This window comes from Haliotis rufescens, unplaced genomic scaffold (assembly GCF_023055435.1).
Source record: "Haliotis rufescens isolate VD_foot unplaced genomic scaffold, xgHalRufe1.0.p SCAF_6, whole genome shotgun sequence".
Lineage (NCBI taxonomy): Eukaryota > Metazoa > Mollusca > Gastropoda > Lepetellida > Haliotidae > Haliotis > Haliotis rufescens.
In genome coordinates, this window is record NW_025964334.1 from 25,426,463 (window position 1) to 25,450,586 (window position 24,124).

At 39.6% G+C, this 24,124-nt stretch overlaps 1 protein-coding gene across 2 annotated transcripts in view; it reads right to left on the reverse strand.

Annotated features, from left to right (window-relative positions):
* The window catches only part of LOC124111435 (low-density lipoprotein receptor-related protein 6-like), a 90,847-nt gene that overhangs the window by 35,844 nt on the left and 30,879 nt on the right, over positions 1–24,124 (reverse strand). For both annotated transcript variants that reach the window (XM_048386376.1, XM_048386375.1), the window contains exon 3: positions 12,658–13,058. In XM_048386376.1, coding sequence (XP_048242333.1) covers positions 12,658–13,058 — 401 coding nt within the window. The remainder of the gene's footprint in view (positions 1–12,657; positions 13,059–24,124) is intronic.

Consider the following 24,124-nt stretch of genomic DNA (forward strand, 5'->3'; position numbering starts at 1 on the left):
CAGCCTATGAGAACATGGTATACCTTCACATACAGCCTATGAGAACATGGTAAAACTTCACATACAGCCTATGAGAACATGGTATAACTTCACTTACAGCTTATGAGAACATGGTATAACTTCACTTACAGCCTATGAGAACATGGTATAACTTCACATCCAGCCTATGAGAACATGGTATAACTTCACATCCAGCCTATGAGAACATGGTAGAACTTCACATACAGCCTATGAGAACATGGTAGAACTTCACATACACACTGACAGAACATGGTATAACTTCACATACAGCCTATGAGAACATGGTATAACTTCACATACAGCCTATGAGAACATGGTATAACTTCACATACAGCCTATGAGAACATGGTATAACATGGTATAACTTCACATACAGCCTATGAGAACATGGTATACCTTCACATACAGCCTATGAGAACATGGTAAAACTTCACATACAGCCTATGAGAACATGGTATAACTTCACTTACAGCTTATGAGAACATGGTATAACTTCACTTACAGCCTATGAGAACATGGTATAACTTCACATCCAGCCTATGAGAACATGGTATAACTTCACATCCAGCCTATGAGAACATGGTAAAACTTCACATCCAGCCTATGAGAACATGGTATAACTTCACATACAGCCTATGAGAACATGGTATAACTTCACATCCAGCCTATGAGAACATGGTATAACGTCACATACAGCCAATGAGAACATGGTATAACTTCACATACACACTGACAGAACATGGTATAACTTCACTTACAGCCTATGAGAACATGGTATAACTTCACATCCAGCCTATGAGAACATGGTAGAACTTCACATACAGCCTATGAGAACATGGTATAACATGGTATAACTTCACATACAGCCTATGAGAACATGGTATAACTTCACATACAGCCTATGAGTACATGGTATAACTTCACATCCAGCCTATGAGAACATGGTATACCTTCACATACAGCCTATGAGAACATGGTATAACTTCACATACAGCCTATGAGAACATGGTATAACTTCACATACAGCCTATGAGAACATGGTATAACTTCACATCCAGCCTATGAGAACATGGTATAACTTCACATCCAGCCTATGAGAACATGGTATAACTTCACATCCAGCCTATGAGAACATAGTATAACTTCACATACAGCCTATGAGAACATGGTAGAACTTCACATACAGCCTATGAGAACATGGTATAACATGGTATAACTTCACATACAGCCTATGAGAACATGGTATAACTTCACATACAGCCTATGAGAACATGGTATAACATGGTATAACTTCACATACAGCCTATGAGAACATGGTATACCTTCACATACAGCCTATGAGAACATGGTAAAACTTCACATACAGCCTATGAGAACATGGTATAACTTCACTTACAGCCTATGAGAACATGGTATAACTTCACTTACAGCCTATGAGAACATGGTATAACTTCACATCCAGCCTATGAGAACATGGTATAACTTCACATCCAGCCTATGAGAACATGGTAAAACTTCACATACAGCCTATGAGAACATGGTAGAACTTCACATACACACTGACAGAACATGGTATAACTTCACATACAGCCTATGAGAACATGGTATAACTTCACATCCAGCCTATGAGAACATGGTATAACGTCACATACAGCCAATGAGAACATGGTATAACTTCACATACACACTGACAGAACATGGTATAACTTCACTTACAGCCTATGAGAACATGGTATAACTTCACATCCAGCCTATGCAAACATAGTAGAACTTCACATACAGCCTAGGAGAACATGGTAGAACCTCACTTACAGCCTATGAGAACATGGTATAACTTCACATCCAGCCTATGAGAACATGGTAGAACTTCACATACACACTGACAGAACATGGTATAACTTCACATACAGCCTATGAGAACATGGTATAACTTCACATCCAGCCTATGAGAACATGGTATAACGTCACATACAGCCAATGAGAACATGGTATAACTTCACATACACACTGACAGAACATGGTATAACTTCACTTACAGCCTATGAGAACATGGTATAACTTCACATCCAGCCTATGCAAACATAGTAGAACTTCACATACAGCCTAGGAGAACATGGTAGAACCTCACTTACAGCCTATGAGAACATGGTATAACTTCACATCCAGCCTATGAGAACATGGTATAACTTCACATACAGCCTAGGAGAACATGGTATAACTTCACTTACAGCCTATGAGAACATGGTATAACTCTACATCCAGCCTATGAGAACATGGTATAACTTCACATACAGCCTATGAGAACATGGTATAACTTCACATACAGCCTATGAGAACATGGTATAACTTCACATACACACTGACAGAACATGGTATAACTTCACTTACAGCCTATGAGAACATGGTATAACTTCACATCCAGCCTATGCAAACATGGTAGAACTTCACATACAGCCTATGAGAACATGGTAGAACTTCACATACAGCCTATGAGAACATGGTATAACTTCACTTACAGCCTATGAGAACATGGTATAACTTCACATCCAGCCTATGCAAACATGGTAGAACTTCACATACAGCTTATGAGAACATGGTAGAACTTCACTTACAGCCTATGAGAACATGGTATAACTTCACATCCAGCCTATGCAAACATGGTGGAACTTCACATACAGCTTATGAGAACATGGTATAACTTCACTTACAGCCTATGAGAACATGGTAAAACTTCACATACAGCCTATGAGAACATGGTATAACTTCACATACAGCTTATGAGAACATGGTATAACTTCACATACAGCCTATGAGAACATGGTATAACTTCACATACAGCCTATGAGAACATGGTATAACTTCACTTACAGCCTATGAGAACATGGTACAACTTCACATACACAGTGACAGAACATTGTATAACATCATGTAATTTCCTACTGAAACTTGTCCCCGCAGTTATGAAAGCCTAGTGTCTTGAGTACATCACATCATACATTTTGTTGTTATTATTTTACATGTTACTGTGTTGGGAACTCCCATGTCAGGATTGCAAAACAACAACATCAATACAATTCCTCTCAGTGTATTGAGCAACCTCGCTTTTGTGCATCCTATGTTTCCAGGAGCAGTCTCTTCCCCGCCCACCTGAACTGTGACAGGTACAAGCGGACACCTGTATGTTTAATTACCTTGATGTATCTACCTGGACAGGTAACAGCTGTTTACCTTGTAATCACTGTCTCAGGTAGGAGAGGGAGGACACACTGCCTGGTATCTGTGACTAGTTAATGTATACCCTACATTCAAGAACAGACCCTCCTCTGTCTGTGTCATCATACTGCCCTCATCCTTCTACTGACCTAGACATTATAACAAGTGCTTAATCGTGTGAAGGATTTCTACCTGAATTTATTCAACATTGGTGAGCTTGAATGAAGCCCCAGCTAAACCTTCCTGAAATCACATCCATCACCAACCTATTCACTCATAATGTCTGCCTACTCTTCATTAAGGGTTGTATTCTGAATACTTGGATTTGACAGAAATTTTCATTATGGATCAAATAATTTCATAAGCTGATAACTAACACTGTAGCATTAGAGGGACTTTTTCCAACTGTCATAGTACAATGTTTTTGTCTTGTTTGTTGTTTAATGCAGCTCTAAGCAATATTCCAGCTACATAATGGTCTCTAAATAATCGTGTAGGGACCAGACAATCCAGTGATTGATATCATGATTATCGACCTATGCAACTGGGGTACGATGACATCCATCAACCAAGTCAGCAAGCCTGACCACCCAATCCGTTAAAAAGTCGCCTCTTACGACAAGCATGGGTTGCTAAAGTCCAATTTTACCCCGGATCTTCACAGGTACAATATTATGAGTACATTAACCTGATCTCAGTCCGTATTTCTTGCACCAATCAACATGACCACCATGACCTATGGTTTTACAAAGTTAGGCTCTGCAGAGTATTGTCTTGTACAAATTCATCAAAATCCTGAACTTAATTTCAAACAAAGTCTACTTTAGATCAAACTGAATGGAGGAGTACAATTAACATTTTTTTCATTTTCATATCAATTGCTGCCAACAATAATGTAGAGGAGACTGATATCTTGTCCAAGTACCGTATTTGACGTAATAAGCGCCCATGGCGATATTTGCTAATATATTGGCAAGTGAACAATCCCAATTAGCACCCCTTCCGATTTATCAATGTACACAAGACTTATTTATTCGTGTATAATACGCACTCGTGTGTTATATGCACCCTTAATTATGGGCAATTAAATTCTGGAAAAATATATCTGTCGTATATATACAGTCAGGCCGTTAGCATAAACCACAAAATGTATCTTTCAACTCTGTTTTTTCCACCAAAATAATATTCTAATAAGAGCCCCCTATTTCTAATTTTGAGAGCGCAATTGGCTCATATTAAGTTGAATACGGTATTCCCATCAGGCCATGCACAATGTCCATGAGTTGCACCCATACTATCTTCCTCAAACTAATAGTGTTTAGAGATGAAGTCTTTTCTAACACTAATTCTAATACAACTTGCTTCCTCCACAGCTTGGGGACAAGCTTATTTCTTTCACAAGAAAATAATGAAGAATGCATATTGGCGTCCAATCTTAACGTTAACTCCTTGTCTTGTCAAGAACCAAACAGATGCAATTCCTTTTCATACAAATGAAGCCAATCACACAAAGCCTCCCAAGGTAAAGCTTGCACACTGCTGATCCTGAACACCTCCCTCCTTTACATCAGAATAGGAATGAATTCTCCATCTAGTAAATATCTCCATGGTGTCACAGCTGTACACGCCCTCCACTAGACCAGACCTCATCAGATCAAGTGTCTTCAGAACCTACCTGTGCCACCTGATGCATCTCGTTACAACAGGTACTGAATGCAGCTAACGAGTGTTCACCTTCTTCAGGTAGGAAATGCTAACACAGCACTGCAGAAACTCCCTCAACTAACAAATGCCACTTTTTTCTTTTTCATTTTACAAATCCCACTTAATCCAACAGAGCCTGCATGTAGAGCATTACTGTTAACATGAGTGAATGTGCTCATGTTGTTTCATGCCACACAGGTTTATCATGACTGCCTGTAACTGACGGAATCTGGACCAGACAAACCAGTGGTTGATATCATGAGCAACGTCTCATGCCACTGGGGTTCTGTGACACACTATCACCAAAGTCATCCAGTCTGACCACAAATGTATTTAAGTCATCTCTTGTGACAAGCAAAGACTACTTGGAACCAATTCCACCCTGGACTAAAAGGTTTTAACTACTTTGATAAAAACAAGACACAGAAATTTTACAAATCTGCTCCTATCTTTAACTATCAACCAATCCATGTAAGTAGCTATGGAAAAAAATCAGAAACATCTCTGAAGAACACATAGAATCCTTACTGGAACATATAGAACCTTTAACGGGACATATAGAACCCTTACCAGAACATATAGAAACCTTACCGGAACATACAGAACCCTTACCAGAACATATAGAAACCTTACTGGAACATATAGAACCCTTACCAGAACATATTGAACCCTTACCAGAACATACAGAACCCTTCCTGGAACAAACAGAACCCTTACCAGAACATATAGAACCCTTACTGGAACACATAGAACCCTTACTGGAACATATAGAACCCTTACTGGAACATATAGAACCCTTACCAGAACATAAAGAACCCTTACTGGAACATGTAGAACCCTTACTGGAACACATAGAATCCTTACTGGAACATATAGAACCCTTACTGGAACATATAGAACCCTCACCAGAACATAAAGAACCCTTACTGGAACACATAGAACCCTTACTGGAACATATAGAACCCTTACTGGAACATATAGAACCCTTACTGGAACATATAGAACCCTTACTGAAACATAAAGAACCCTTACCAGAACATACAGAACCCTTCCTGGAACAAACAGAACCCTTACCAGAACATATAGAACCCTTACTGGAACACATAGAACCCTTACTGGAACATATAGAACCCTTACTGGAACATATAGAACCCTTACCAGAACATAAAGAACCCTTACTGGAACATGTAGAACCCTTACTGGAACACATAGAATCCTTACTGGAACATATAGAACCCTTACTGGAACATATAGAACCCTCACCAGAACATAAAGAACCCTTACTGGAACACATAGAACCCTTACTGGAACATATAGAACCCTTACTGGAACATATAGAACCCTTACTGGAACATATAGAACCCTTACTGGAACATAAAGAACCCTTACCAGAACATAAAGAACCCTTACTGGAACATATAGAACCCTTACTGGAACACATAGAACCCTTACCAGAACATATAGAACCCTTACTGGAACATATAGAACCCTTACCAGAACATAAAGAACCCTTACTGGAACATATAGAACCCTTACTGGAACATATAGAACCCTTACCAGAACATATAGAACCCTTACTGGAACACATAGAATCCTTACCAGAACATAAAGAACCCTTACTGGAACACATAGAACCCTTACTGGAACATATAGAACCCTCACCAGAACATATAGAACCCTTACTGGAACACATAGAACCCTTACTGGAACATATAGAACCCTTACCAGAACATACAGAACCCTTACTGGAACATACAGAACCCTTACTGGAATATATAGAACCCTTATTGGAACACATAGAACCCTTACCAGAACATATAGAACCCTTACCAGAACATATAGAACCCTTACAGGAACATACAGAACCCTTACTGGAACATATAGAACCCTTACTGGAACATATACAACCCTTACCAGAACATATAGAACCCTTACTGGAACAAACAGAACCCTTACCAGAACATATAGAACCCTTACTGGAACAAACAGAACCCTTACCAGAACATATAGAACCCTTACTGGAACATAAAGAACCCTTACCAGAACATACAGAACCCTTACTGGAACAAACAGAACCCTTACCAGAACATATAGAACCCTTACTGGAACAAACAGAACCCTTACCAGAACATATAGAACCCTTACTGGAACATATAGAACCCTTACCAGAACATAAAGAACCCTTACTGGAACATGTAGAACCCTTACTGGAACACATAGAATCCTTACTGGAACATATAGAACCCTTACTGGAACATATAGAACCCTTACCAGAACATAAAGAACCCTTACTGGAACACATAGAACCCTTACTGGAACATATAGAACCCTCACCAGAACATATAGAACCCTTACTGGAACACATAGAACCCTTACTGGAACATATAGAACCCTTACCAGAACATATAGAACCCTTACTGGAACACATAGAACCCTTACTGGAACATATAGAACCCTTACTGGAACATATAGAACCCTTACTGGAACATAAAGAACCCTTACCAGAACATACAGAACCCTTACTGGAACAAACAGAACCCTTACCAGAACATATAGAACCCTTACTGGAACAAACAGAACCCTTACCAGAACATATAGAACCCTTACTGGAACATATAGAACCCTTACTGGAACACATAGAACCCTTACTGGAACACATAGAATCCTTACTGGAACATATAGAACCCTCACCAGAACATATAGAACCCTTATTGGAACATATAGAACCCTTACTGGAACATAAAGAACCCTTACCAGAACATACAGAACCCTTACTGGAACAAACAGAACCCTTACCAGAACATATAGAACCCTTACTGGAACATACAGAACCCTTACTGGAACATATAGAACCCTTACTGGAACACATAGAACCCTTACTGGAACACATAGAACCCTTACTGGCACATACAGAACCCTTACCAGAACATACAGAACCCTTACTGGAACAAACAGAACCCTTACCAGAACATATAGAACCCTTACTGGAACATATAGAACCCTTACTGGAACATATAGAACCCTTCCTGGCACATATAGAACCCTTCCTGGCACATATAGAACCCTTACTGGAACACATAGAACCCTTACTGGAACACATAGAACCCTTACTGGAACACATAGAACCCTTACTGGAACACATAGAACCCTTACTGGAACATACAGAACCCTTACTGGAACATATAGAACCCTTCCTGGCACATATAGAACCCTTACTGGAACATACAGAACCCTTCCTGGCACATATAGAACCCTTACTGGAACACATAGAACCCTTACTGGAACACATAGAACCCTTACTGGAACACATAGAACCCTTACTGGAACACATAGAACCCTTACTGGAACATACAGAACCCTTACTGGAACATACAGAACCCTTACTGGAACACATAGAACCCTTACTGGAACACATAGAACCCTTACTGGAACATACTGAACCCTTACTGGAACACATAGAACCCTTCCTGGAACATATAGAACCCTTCCTGGCACATATAGAACCCTTACTGGAACATAAAGAACCCTTACCAGAACATAAAGAACCCTTACTGGAACAAACAGAACCCTTACTGGAACATATAGAACCCTTACTGGAACACATAGAACCCTTACCAGAACATAAAGAACCCTTTATGGAACATATAGAACCCTTACAGGAACATACAGAACCCTTACTTGAACATATAGAACCCTTATTGGAACACATAGAACCCTTACCAGAACAGGGGCGGTCGGGTAGCCTAATGGTTAAAGCGTTCGCTCGTCACGCCGAAGACCCGGGTTCGATTCCCGACATGGGTACAATGTGTGAAGCCCATTTCTGGTGTCCCCCGCCATGATATTGCTGGAATATTGCTAAAAGCGGCGTAAAATCAAACTCACTCACTCACTCACTTACCAGAACATAAAGAACCCTTACTGGAACATACAGTACCCTAACTGGAACAAACTGAACCCTTACCAGAACATATAGAACCCTTACTGGAACATGTAGAACCCTTACTGGAACACATAGAACCCTTACCAGAACATATAGAACCCTTTCTGGAACATATAGAACCCTTACTGGAACATATAGAACCCTTACTGGAACAAACTGAACCCATCCCAGAACATATAGACCCCTTACTGGAACACATAGAACCCTTACCAGAACATATAGAACCCTTTCTGGAACATATAGAACCCTTACTGGAACATATAGAACCCTTACCAGAACATATAGAACCCTTACCGGAACATGAAGAACCCTTACTGGAACACATAGAACCCTCACCAGAACATATAGAACCCTTACCGGAACATATACAACCCTTACCAGAACATATAGAACCCTTACTGGAACATATAGAATTCTTACCAGATCATATAGAACCCTTACCAGAACATATTGAACCCTTACTGGAACATATAGAACCCTTACTGGAACATGTAGAACCCTTACTGGAACAAACTGAACCCATCCCAGAACATATAGAACCCTTACTGGAACATATAGAACCCTTACTGGAACATATAGAACCCTTACCAGAACATATAGAACCCTTACCGGAACATGAAGAACCCTTACTGGAACACATAGAACCCTCACCAGAACATATAGAACCCTTACCGGAACATATACAACCCTTACCAGAACATATAGAACCCTTACTGGAACATATAGAATTCTTACCAGATCATATAGAACCCTTACCAGAACATATTGAACCCTTACTGGAACATATAGAACCCTTACCAGAACACATGGAACCCTTACTGGAACATATAGAACCCTTACCAGAACATATAGAACCCTTACTGGAACATATAGAATTCTTACCAGAACATATAGAACCCTTACCAGAACATATTGAACCCTTACTGGAACATATAAAACCCTCACCAGAACATATAGAACCCTTACTGAAACATACAGAACCCTTACTGGAACGTATAGAACACCTCAAGGAACATATAGAACTCAATACATCACAATAATTCTTAGCTATCTGCCCTATTTTTACTTGCATATCTGTATTTGTCAGTTTCAGTCGACCTCTCTGTTTTAACACTATATGATTATGACCTTGCATGAATGTGCCTGCTTCCGAAACAAATACCACCAACCAGACCCCCCCACATTGCCCTCTATTTCTTTCATTAACAAACAGGAACAGAACACGGTAGTGGTGGAACCATGCACATCTACGTCTTGTGATCTCTCTTGATGCTATCAGAACCCAAGCAGAACAGACTTGCTGAACTCATCCTAAACTAATCAAGTCTTCCAGAGCAGCCCCAGAGCAGCCAGAGCAGCCCCAGAGCCTCCACCTGACCTACGTGCCAGACTCACTCCGGCTGACCATGAAGAGCCTCAGTCAGATGCTGATACTGACATTTAATACCAGCATGCACCATTATTTCCCAGCTGCACCAGCCTGTCTGTTCCACCGTACAAAATGCTGTGCAAATGTTTATATTTTCAGAGAAATCATGTTTCGTATTTACCAGCTGTGGGATATATACACTGATCCATATTGACGGCACAGAGGAATTATTTTGAAAATGTCTTCCTGTGTCATTCCTCAGTACTTAACTATGTGTGAAACATGTTTATCTAGTACATATCAAATTGTGTTGTTCTGCAAATCAAAATTCTTCACATACGATTTTTTCTAAAGCTGATTTTCAAAATGTTGATAGTTTCCTCTCATCTGCAACTGAAGTTTTTCCAAAGATTCCATCACTCTTAAAGTGTACTAAGGCACACATGTGTTATTATATATCAGTCATTAAAAACATTTATTGAAACCTGAAATATGTATGACAATATCTTTAAGAACCTTAACTTATCAGAATTTCAATAACACTTCCTACTTGGAATGATTAGTTCGTTTTTTGATTCCATTAGTCTTTCTGCCAAGAAAAGTCTCCCCTTGTTCAACTGACGACAGCGTAGCAAAACTTTGGTTAATTGCTATAGAATATGAAAAGTACAATAATACCAGCATACCAACGCTACACACAGCAATGAACTGGCACATTACTGGAAAAAACAATTTTGATTTTCCACAGTATTAAGTCAACTTTCCATCACTAAAATGTTTCCTCATGCAGCTTATGATAATTGGATATTCACATAGTTTTATTGTACACATAGTTGGTATAGTCTGTTTTCCACACCCCAGAGAATAAATTAATAACTCAATCAAACGATGATTTTGTAAGTTAATGAAATTAAGCATTGTTCTGGGCTCCATATGGATTTTAGTTCACATTTCGTAGGTAAATATTTCTTAATTTGATAACTTTATTTCTGGGACTAAATGTTAGCATGGGTACAAAACAGTTGTGTGTGTGAATATGTACAGAAGTCAACCCCACCCCACATCCCACCCCCCTCCATCCCCACCCCTTCTCCATCCCAACCCCCACTTCTGTCCCGACCTGACCCTGCAACTCCACTGCTGGAGTCATCTACCTCCCCTCCCCTCCCAAGAACTGCCTGCTTGTCAAACTGACATGTGCCACATGCCTCTCAATCCAGTATGTGATAACCAGGCAATGATATCCCGCCTCCAGCACCATCTGATAACAGGACATATTCACCACCTAGTTGATAAGCCTGTATCTACCTGCCTACTGGCTGCTAACTCTATTATCTCCCACTAAATTCACCGGGGTTATACATCTCTGCTCGTAATTGGCTTCAGCTCTTCCCCTCTGGCAACAAGTTCAGCTGATGGAATCACCCACTGATAAGGAACAGGTCTAAACTTAGGGAATTTCATTTAAACATTGCGAACTTTTTCAAAATGAATATAGAATCTCCTTTCGTTGTCAAAATGAAGACTATCATGAGTTTCTCAACACATCATAAATGTATTAAACACACAATTAATTCTTCACATAGTGCTCAACTTCTGATTGGGATACACAGCTATTTCATTGTATTAACATATAACAAGTACACCAAGCCACACCTTCACCTTGGTTTAAGGACGTTTGTGCCCCAAAATAATTTTGGTTGGGAAAGCAATAAATTAAAAAAATCTTCAAATATTTCCCAGTTAAATAAACTACCGTATATCGATCTTATAGAAAATACTATAAGCATTCTTTGTCAGCTATTGTGAAGGGAAGTTAAATTATGTAAAAGTACAGAGTTAATGCCCATTTCAATAATCTCAGCAACAGTGCAGTAAATCGGTGATAATCTTGCAACGATTCATAAAGAGTTATGGCAGGAAACTTTACTTCAACTTTTGATGCTGATGACAGTTTTACTTTTTTAATCCACTTAACTGTGGAATCAGGGCGGAATCAGAAATAAAATAATGCTGATGTTTCATTTTAATTTTACTTGTACTTTCTCAGAATTATAGGGTCAATGAATCCATAAACTATGATACAAATCACATGGTCTTAGGTTGGTGCGTCACGGAATAACAGGAAAGTTGAGAGGTATATTGTGAGAAATGAGTTCTTGTTATCATGTAAGTACCATTATGCGTCATCAAACCTGGCTACCGAGAAGCCAAAAACACTACTTGCATCATCTGGAAATGTATGGAAATATCTGCTTTTTCAATACCCATAAAATGTCAGTTTTCACACACAATTTCCAAGACACGGTCTATCACTGTCAGTAACTATTGACAACATGTAAATCAAGTACGAGCAATCATTGTTAGTTTCCCATACATGAAAGTAACAGAGTCTATTTCTGCTTACCCTTGGGTTGCCTCTTGGCTGTGTAGACATGGATGTCCATTGGAGAGTATATTTCTTCGTGGACAGTCCACTGTTGTTGGCCAGTGAGTTTGTTGCACTTGTGGATTGATCTCGTCTGCCAATCCGTCCAGTATAGCGTTTTCTCGTACAGAGTCAAAGCGAAAGGGTGAGGGAGTTCGCCGGCAATAACCTCCTGACGATTTGATCCGTCAAAATCACATCGATGAATAAAGCTTAATTTGGCGTCTGCCCAGTATATTTTGGAATCATCGTAGTCAAGTGTCAAACCATTTGGCCAGAAAATATTTTCTTTTATTATTTCTGTTCTACTCCACTTGCTTCCGTCCATTCCAGCACGCTCTATCTTCGGGTTCTCACCCCAGTCTGTCCAGTACATGTACCTGAAATAACAAACAAGGCATTTAGTCATCAAAGATGTTTATGGTACATAGAACACTATCCCAGACAGGCATATGATGAGGTGAAATGAGGTTAAAGCTACGTTCAAAATGATTGCACTTATATAGCAACATGCATGCACGTGTATTTGGCTGCTTGTACTGGTCCGGACTAATGCCGATTTAATAGTGCTTACCCGACGAGATACCATGCCGTATTTAACATGCATACCCCACTCAGACACAGTATATTGACTCTAAGCAGACCAGTCCTTGTTTTAGCTCCTTAATGCCGAGCCCCAGGTAGGGTAATAACAAGTACCATCTTTTTTAACGTCTTTGGTATGACGTAGCCACAGGGATTGAACCCCTGACCTTTCACTCTCCAGGCAGACGCTGTACCACTTGACCACAGAGTCATAGTCAACACGGATACAACCATATTTCACATACCGTATTCGACGTAATAAGCGCCCCGCTCTAAGAAGCGCCCACGGCGATATTTGCGGATATATTGGCTAGTGAACAATGCCAATTAGCACCCCTTCCGATTGATCAATGTACACAAGACTTATTTATTCGCGTATAATACACACTCATGTGTTATATGTACCCTTAGTTATGAGCAATTAAATTCTGGAAAAATATATCTGTCGTACATAAACAGTCAGGCTGTCAGCATAAACCACGAAATATATCTTTCAACTCTGTTTTTTTCACCAAAATAATATTCTAATAAGAGCCCCCCATTTCTAATTTTGAGAGCGCCCTGGGCGCTTATTACGTCGAATACGGTATACTAGTTCCAGTTGTAGGAGGACCAATCTCTGTTACATTTAATTTACACTTAGCTTAAGTTGACCTGAAATAACACGCAAGACATTTATTCCTCAACAATGTTTATGGAACTCTATCCACAGACTGGGCCACAGCCACATATCACATACACTTGTTCCAGCAGGAAGACCAATCTCTATTGCATTTAATCTACATTTAATTTAAATTTCTAAAAAAAATTTAAATTTACTGTTATTTTCAAATATTCTCCACCTCAACCCCCATTTGAAGCAGGGGAGTCAGTGAGTGTCACTTAGTTGCAATACGATGTGGGTCTTGACATGTCATGGAAACATTCTCATCTTCAACGAAAGATTTGTAAATTTCAATTATTTGATAAAACAATGTCCTGAGATCCCTTGTACAGCAGAAAATATTATTTTACAATGTGTGTTCACACCATTATTACTTGTATTGTTTTCTGTTGTCACTTGACCTTCAAATACAATATTCGTATCCTGGCACGGGCATGGAGATGCACTGAACGACAGATGAATCTTTTCATCTGTTCTCTCATATGTATGAGTGAAGTCACCTGGACTAATATTGCAGTACAGGCTGTACCTACAGTGAGTGAGTGAGTGAGTGAGTGAGTGAGTGAGTGAGGTCAGTGAGTGAGTGAGTCAGTGAGTGAGCGAGCGAGCGAGCGAGACATCTTGTGCTACTTGAATACATCCTCTAAACACTGTATCAAGCATAGAACCAACCATTGTTCAGCATCACCATTTGTTTTGTCTGTTGTCTATCACTGCACGCAGCAATATTCAAACTATGTAGCCATCCGTAAATAATCAAGTCTGGACCAGACAATCCAGTGATTGACACCAGAAGCATCGATCCACACCATCAAAATGAGTGAGATTAGAGGACATGCATCAACCAAGTCACCGAGCCTGACCACCCGCGCATACTGGTTCATACGACAAGCATAGGTTGCTTGAGCTGGAGACGTAAACTCCTACCCAGAATCCCAACAAGTTTCAACACAAGGGAATGCATTAACCACGAAGCTACACACTGCCCTCAAGTCGAAAACCTGTTTTCCCTCCCCCTCCCTCCTCTTGTTGATGCACTGAATTAACATTAGAGTAATTGCTCCATCCATCGCGGTAACATTTTTAAACAAAGCTTTTCTTCCGCAGTGTTGACGTGGTGTTGTAAACCCAGACATCACGTCAGCAGTGCAGATGAAGCAGACTTAACATTGTAACCTTACAGAGTAAAAACAACACATTCAAACAAAGAGTTATCATATTTCAAACCTTTTCTCATTTTGTACTTTCATGTGCATATGACGACAGTTTGCCGTGGGACTAAATCTGTACAAAATGGAAAAATAAACCCACGATTCATGTTCATACTTCCTCTTTTAAAATAGATTCATATATAATCTCATGCAAATTTCAACGCATATTTCCTTTTTCACAAAGTATCATGAAATGGATCCAGAGCATGGTAGCGCAAGCTATACCATAAATTTAATGCATTCGAATGAGATATTTAAGTCCCAGGAAATAGAAGTTCGTCTGTTGAATCCAGATATTCATGCAGCCTGACAGAGCAGAGATTAATCTCACGATGAAATACATTTCAATGATATCCCATGGTGCAATGTGTGGCTTAGTGACCCGCCTGATGTAAACACAAGTGTGTATTGTGTCTCACTCCATACAGAATTTCAACCGTGACGAAGCAACTGAACAAGCTGAAGAATTATTGTCCTCCAGCAAGAAAAAGATTTCTTTAATGTTGACATCAGCTCACAGACAGCTTGTCACCCGTGTCCTGTAATCACCTAGCATATCATGCTGAATCATGACGGTATTCATGTGCGTTCAGGTGTGTCTACACACCGTGGACAGCACCAGCACTCCCCTCCCGAAAACAATCACAACCGGAGCAGTATTGATTTCCTGTCAGATGTCGTAATGGCAAACAAATTTCACAATACAAGTTTTGTTTTAAATTTAAAGCCAGCATGGCCTCTGTCTCACAAGTACCAAAAGCATCATAGGATCTTTAAATAACAAATTGTTCAGTTTGTTGAAATACTGAACTAGGAGATTATTTGAGTTCCAGAAACTTAAGTCTGCCATTGGTGAGAGTCCTTTCATTTCCAAACATCTAATGAATCCTCCTCACAATGGAAGTGAACTTGGGTTTACACTAAGTCTACATTACAAGCCTCTAAAATATAAAGTTTCTATGTCAAAGTGCTCAGAAGATGGACTGCTACAATGAGGCGGAACAAAAAACGTTTATGTTTTTTCTTTCTTAAAAATTTGCCCTCATCCTGGCAATAATGTGGTGTGACTTGTGTTTCAACCTGTGTGTCCACATCTCTCGGCAACAATGTTCTACTGACAGATACAAATGTTGATGGCATCGCAACTTTACGCTACACTAAACTCTGTCAAGTCCCGTTAAGCAAGACTGAGTTTTCTGACGTTCACTTTTTCAGTACCGTAATTCCCTCTGACAATGCACAATCCTGGCCATGTCATAACTTACCATGTCACCAGCATCTATCTACAATACTACCTATGTCATAACTTACCATGTCACCAGCATCTATCTACAATACTACCTATGTCATAACTTACTATGTCACCAGCATCTATCTACAATACTACCTATGTCATAGCTTACTATGTCACTAGCATCTATCTACAATACTACCTATGTCATAGCTTACTATGTCATCAGCATCTATCTACAATACTACCTATGTCATAACTTAATATATCACCAGCATCTATCTACAATACTACCTATGTCATAACTTACTATATCACCAGCATCTAGCTACAATTCTACCTATGTCATAACTTAATATATCACCAGCATCTATCTACAATACTACCTATGTCATAACTTACTATATCACCAGCATCTATCTACACTCCTGCCCATGTCATCATAACTAACTTTATCACAAGAATACATCTACAATCCTGCCTATGCCATAACTTACTCACAAGCACATATCAACATATCTGTGTTGAAGCAGCACTCTCACTCACTCACTCACTCACTCACTCACTCACTCACTCATACACTCACTCACTCACTCACTCAAGTTTAGTCCCCAGCAACCTATGCTGGTCGTAAGATGTGACTTAATGCCAAACCAGATCTTCATGGATTGGAAGAAAAACAGAGATATGAATGTGAATACCCAAAGGCATCTCCTAATTTACAAAAATCTATTTTTCTTCAGATCCAATTGCGCAACTCTGCAACAAAGATGCAACTACTTTTTTTTTAACAGACATTTCTCAAAGAATCAATTTTCACTTCTATAAAATTAGACAATAGTTCTTATGATAAGGAATTCAGGGTTGGAAATATTTCACCAAAGCATTACGTTTTTACCACAGGAGAAGGGAATTTGGAGTAGGCAATATTTCAACAAAACATTCAGTTTTTACCACAGTGGTATGTGTTATTTCAACAAAAAATTAGTCTTTTACCGATCTCTACGGTACCTGCGAGTCTGTTGGTGATTATGGTTTTTGTGTTTACTGGCAGGAGCAGCGTCTGGGGAGGACGCTGTGTCTGCCGCACCAACTGGAAACTAATGGCAGACTCGATGGGTCATGTGACACAAAATGACTGACTGATAGCTGCATGAAGGATATATGACTGCAAAAATGTGATACACATGTTGGTAGTTGGCGATAGAGCCAATACCCTTCCCAGCATGCATTGGTCATATTGTTACAGCTCTATTGCTGTCTGCTCAGCTATGATTGACAATATGAATAACAGTTTGTGTGGTTTGTAAACATCAGAATGAAATCCTTGCCACTATTCGAATACCCTTTCCTTCTTGACTTCTTGAGTTGAGTTGAGTTGAGTTGAGTTGAGTTGAGTTGAGTTGAGTTGAGTTGATTTGAGTTGAAGTGAGGTGAGGACTGGGTGAGTTGGGTTTAACACTTCTTTGAGAAGTATTTCACAGCGAGTCAGCTTGATGTGGCAGAAATGCCTGATAGGATGCAGATCTTAGAAGTGTACCACTTCGGCGAAAGTCATGTGTACCACTTCGGTGAAGCCACAAGCTTGGTGATAGCCACCAGCTCGGTTATCATGTTGACAAAAACCTAGAAACACTCAGGGCAAACCGGGAATCAAACCCACAATCATAGGCTTCTTGCACACCTGGGCCACTCATGCCCCAATGAAGAATAAGAAGCACTAATGTGGTAAAACTTTGTTCCCTTAGTCAAGGCTTAGGGTCTTCACCTATCAATACGAAGACCCTATCAATACCAGAATACAGTCTTCCTTCACTTCCTACAATGAGGGACTATCTAAGATCTACTGAGTACCCTTAGCAGGTAAATAAGGGAAAACCTATTTAGAATATGCACAATCCTCTGTACTGTCTTTCAAATTTTTACAAAAAGAATTCAACGGCAATTTCTTCCATCTGACAAGGGAAGAATGTTCGTGTACAACAAAAGTTCCTTTCTGACCTTTCTACACCTACAGGGGTCCACGAATACCACAGCCCCTGCTAGCAGAGTGAGTGATTTGGATTTAACGCCGCTTTTAACAGTATTCCATTTATATCGCGGTGTGTCAGCTTAATGTGGGAGGAAAGCGCAAAGTTATGCAGGTCTCAGACGTTTACCACTTCGGTGAAACCCACAAGCACGGGTACGGTGCTGACAAACCTAGAAACATAATTGGGGTGAACCGGGATTCGAACCCACAATCATAGGTGTCTGGCATGCCCAGGAAATGCAACTCTGCACAGCGAATCACCGCGCCTTAGCCGACTGGGCCACCCGTGCCCCCCCTCCTAGCAGAAGTGGACTAAGTCACACAACAGATGACCCCTGCCATTTTGTTCTGCCCTCTCTCCTTTCACAGACAGGCCTCTGGTAAACCGGACTGGATGGTAGCTTGCTCTTCAAGCGGAGCGGAGCAATAATCATAACTTTGAGATGCATCAGCATCTGTTTATGTATTTATTGACCTTCTAGTAAAATATATTTGACATGTGATTCTATCCACACAGCAATCATAACCTGACAAAAATTGTAAGTTTATGTCAAAATATGGGTGTTCCAAAAAATTGTAGTGCCCCCAGAGCTACAGATAAGCAGCATATTTCCGTAAAATACCCACCAAAGTATTCAAAACCCAATTACTTTCAATGAACTTCTGTACAGAAACACATGCATTAAATGAAAAACTCAAGTTTATAAAAACAGCATGCGTAAATACCCAATGAAGCTTTTTCAGCATGCATACAAAGGAGCTAATTTCCAAAACACAATTACAGGCTAATTTACTTTCCGAATCACGTCAATAATTTCATTTCTTTTAAATCTTAAAATGTTCACTAATTTGGGGAAAAACCCAATAGAGTGACGAATAGATGAGTGAAAACATATTGGTTACCCAATGAAAAAAATGTAATAACCCAATTAAAATAGAAACCCTCGAGAAAAAACTCAAATGTTCCAAAAGTTATCTGGAGATCTCTGCCACAAGATCGTACAGCAGGTACCCTACCCCTTCAGTGTGACCTTGTAGGGACCCACAGTAGGGATCAACAAGAGCCCCTTGTGTCCACCCCTACCCTCTGTTAGCCCTGTTTGTTAACCACCCTCTCCCTCCACCCTATTACCCTTGAGGAATGTGGAACAACACCCTTCAGTTACATGACCCTAGGGGCTTCTTGACCCAACATTTTCTATTAGTCCCCAAATCTTGAAGGACTATTTTTCTGGACACAGCATTATTTTCTTTGAGAGTCAGGTTATTGTCCGATGACCTAAACAGACACGTGATGACCTTTTGACCTCATCCACTGTCACCCTCTCACCTGAGGGGCCATATCAAAAGGTCCCACATGCTTTGTGAACAGAGTCAATGAAGCTGATTTGAGTAAGTGATATTTGCCAGTTTAACAGTTACTGTTCAGTCTGTTGAAATAAGGAATTAATAAGCATGTCAATATCAACGTGAGGATACTCTTACTGCATCAAATTAGTCCCCTAAACAAATAAAGTCGAATATATTTGTTTGTTTGTTATGGTTGTTGTTTATTGCTACAGAATGAAATATTCCAGCCATATGACTCGCTGACTTGGTTGATGCATGTCATTATATCCCAACTGCACAAATTGATGCTCAAGATATAAATCACTGGATTGTCTGGTCTAGACTTGATTACTTACAGACTGCTGCCATATAACTCAAATATTGCGGAGTGCTGCATTGAACAACAAACAAACAATTACAGCTGCCGGGGGGGGGGGGGAATTGTTTTATGTGAAACTTTGCTGAGTATTTAAGAGAACCACCACATTTATAATAGCCAAATGACTTGCAGCCGTATTTGTCAACAGAATCACACATACTGGGAAACCCATAGTCCTGCACCATGACTGTGGAATTTATATTTTTTAAATATTTTTTTTCACTTTAAACCTAGCAAGTCTAGATCAAAAGAACGAAGTCTAGTTTGCTTGATTCTTTCAACAAATTTTTATATATATTATTTTAAAGACATGTGTTCATTGACTAAGTGATGGTCTAGGAAACCAATATCAAAACTCAATGGGAATGTTAATCGACATTGATGCCTAAAAATAGTTCTTGCAAGGTGAAATAGTTTGTGTATATTTATCAGACTGTCCCAATAATAATACTATCCATTATGTGATAAACGTAGGTAAGTTTAGAGAAAGGGCATTATCAGAGACTTTTAAAAGTTACCAATGTTAGAAATTGGCACTTGTCCCATATTCCTTGCCAAACTGCCCAATGCTTAAGGTATCATAAGGACTAGTAGAAATTTGCCATTTTTAAGTGTTTCGCAATATGTTATCATATAAGGACTAGTAGACTAAAACAGTTAGTCTCCTTCCCTGAAAACTGCCCTGATGATATTTAAACTGGTGAGTCTGTCCCTTGCAAATAGCCCAACGAGGCCATCTGACACAGAAGTGTCCATCAGCCATGCCGGCCTGTTGACAGGTCTCTACAATACAGTACACAATACAAGCCTAAACTCCTCTCACACCTAGTTTAGCGACCCGTGAAGATCTGGGGTAGAATAGATCTTCAGCAACCCATGCTTGCCGTAAAAGGCGACTATGCTTGTCGTAAAAGGCGACTAACGGGATGGGTGGTCAGGTTCGCTGACTTGGTTGTTGCATGTCATCGATCCCAATTGCATGGATCGATGCTCATGATATTAATCACTGGATTGTCTGGTCCAGACTCGATTACTTACAGACCGCTGACATATACCTGGAATATTGCTGAATGCGGCGTTAAACAACAAACCAACCAACCAACCAAACCTAATTTAGCCATTGACCAAAACATCAAGGTCCTGGTCAGACCAGAGTGGCTGTGTCAAGTACTCCTAAACTCCCAAAAGACCCAATCCAGTCTCACAGACGCCCTTAAAACCCAGTACACTCTCGAAACCTCCTATGAGACCCAGTCTTAGTCTCACAAATGGATGGCATTCTTCCTTGAATATTATGAGTTTGTCAACTGATTATTAAGCCATTGCAATATCATGTTGCCAGGAAACCAGGACTGAAGCAAGATGTTAACTTGTGAGGTGAAATGAGGTTTACCGCATTCAAGTTTACTGCACTTACATAGTGACGCACACACATATGTGTGTGTGTGTGTGAGTGTGTGTTTGCTTGTGCTAGTGCTATAGTGCTGGCCCACTGAGATACCATGGCACAGTTTAACAGGAATACCCTACTCAAACACTATATACCGACTTCTAGCCGATCAGACCTTGTTTTATCCTCTTTTTGCAGACCATCAGCCATGGCAACAACAAATACCATCTATCGTCTTTTGGTATGACACAGCTTGGAATCAAACGACCAACCTTCCGCTCTCACAGCAGACGCTCTTTCCACTTGACCACAGAGTCTGTCCTGATGTTAACTGACAATTAATATTCCCTTAATGATTGTCCTTTCTCCCCACTATCATGTTAGTAATTTCCTACATCTGTCTCCAAATCATCAGCAACTGCTCCAAACCAGAAAATACTACATATCTTCAGCATCTATCCTACATCTCAAGTCAAGAATGAGCCGATGTAATTTCCCCCGCTGATCTGTGAGAGCTGGACCCCTCCAGTTCGTCTGTATTCACAAGCATGGCTACATTTACACCTAGAGGCTACAAACAAACAACTTCTTCACACATGAATCTGCCACTACCCTGGCGTTAACTAAACTGCCATCCCCCGATTCAGCCATTTAACCATCCTCAAACAGAAAACCATTAATAAACTTAAGAGTGAGCATATACGGGACACCATTTTTTCAAGGTGTTTCCTTTGAGGCCTGACACAAGTGGCTTAACCTCAAACCCACATAATCCAGAAATTTAGCAAGACAAACGATTAGAAATACCTCACGAGATACAGATATCATCGTACACGTTCACATTTCCCTAAAACCCCAGTAGGGGCCTCTAATGCTACCTAGCAAAGCTTATCAATAAAGGTATTATTACCCGATTCTGGCGTAAGCCTGACACAACAAGCAAACAAATGGGAATGCTTAGCTCTACGCCATCCTCACTGTATAATCATCCATCTTTTCTACAGTAAACTTGTCAAGTACATGCAAATTTTCTTTTTTGAAGGTGAGGTCTGGTTACTGGATGATGTCCCTGATCCTGAGGAGACGTCAGAGCACATACATTTATAATGTTTGCCTTACCTGAAATCTGAGCATTGTCACGGGCCTAGCAACTTGAAAGTTGAAAGAGGACTTGAAAGTTGTCCTCCAGTAGAAAGAGAATTTGGTAATTTGAAAGTTGTCCTCCAGTAGAAAAAGAGGTTGTTAATTTGAAAGTTGTCCTCAGTAGAAAGAGAGGTTGTTAATTTGAAAGTTGTCCTCAGTAGAAAGAGAGGTTGTTAATTTGAAAGTTGTCCTCAGTAGAAAGAGAGGTTAATTTGAAAGTTGTCCTCAGTAGAAAGAGAATTTGGTAATTTGAAAGTTGTCCTCCAGTAGAAAAAGAGGTTGTTAATTTGAAAGTTGTCCTCAGTAGAAAGAGAGGTTGTTAATCTGAAAGTTGTCCTCAGTAGAAAGAGAGGTTGTTAATTTGAAAGTTGTCCTCCAGTAGAAAAAGAGGTTGTTGATTTGAAAGTTGTCCTCAGTAGAAAGAGAGGTTGTTAATTTGAAAGTTGTCCTCAGTAAAAAGAGAGGTTAATTTGAAAGTTGTCCTCAGTAGAAAGAGAGGTTGTTAATTTGAAAGTTGTCCTCAGTAGAAAGAGAGGTTGTTGATTTGAAAGTTGTCCTCAGTAGAAAGAGAGGTTGTTGATTTGAAAGTTGTCCTCAGTAGAAAGAGAGGTTGTTAATTTGAAAGTTGTCCTAAGTAGAAAGAGAGGTTGTTAATTTGAAAGTTGTCCTCAGTAGAAAGTGAGGTTGTTAATTTGAAAGTTATCCTCAGTAGAAAGAGAGGTTGTTAATTTGAAAGTTGTCCTCCAGTAGAAAAAGAGGTTGTTAATTTGAAAGTTGTCCTCAGTAGAAAAAGAGGTTGTTGATTTGAAAGTTGTCCTCAGTAGAAAGAGAGGTTGTTAATTTGAAAGTTGTCCTCAGTAGAAAAAGAGGTTGTTAATTTGAAAGTTGTCCTCCAGTAGAAAAAGAGGTTGTTGATTTGAAAGTTGTCCTACAGTAGAAAGAGAATTTGGTAATTTGAAAGTTGTCCTCCAGTAAAAAAAAAGGTTGTTAATTTGAAAGTTGTCCTCAGTAGAAAAAGAGGTTGTTAATTTGAAAGTTGTCCTCAGTAGAAAGAGAGGTTGTTAATTTGAATGTTGTCCTAAGTAGAAAGAGAGGTTGTTAATTTGAAAGTTGTCCTCAGTAGAAAAAGAGGTTGTTGATTTGAAAGCTGACTACCAGTAGGAAGAGGACTGACTAAGTTTGAAAGTTGTCCTCAGTAGAAAAAGAGGTTGTTAATTTGAAAGTTGTCCTCAGTAGAAAAAGAGGTTGTTAATTTGAAAGTTGTCCTCAGTAGAAAGAGAGGTTGTTAATTTGAATGTTGTCCTCCAGTAGAAAGAGAGGTTGTTAATTTGAAAGTTGTCCTCAGTAGAAAGAGAGGTTGTTAATTTGAATGTTGTCCTCAGTAGAAAAAGAGGTTGTTAATTTGAAAGTTGTCCTCAGTAGAAAAAGAGGTTGTTAATTTGAAAGTTGTCCTCAGTAGAAAAAGAATTTGTTAATTTGAAG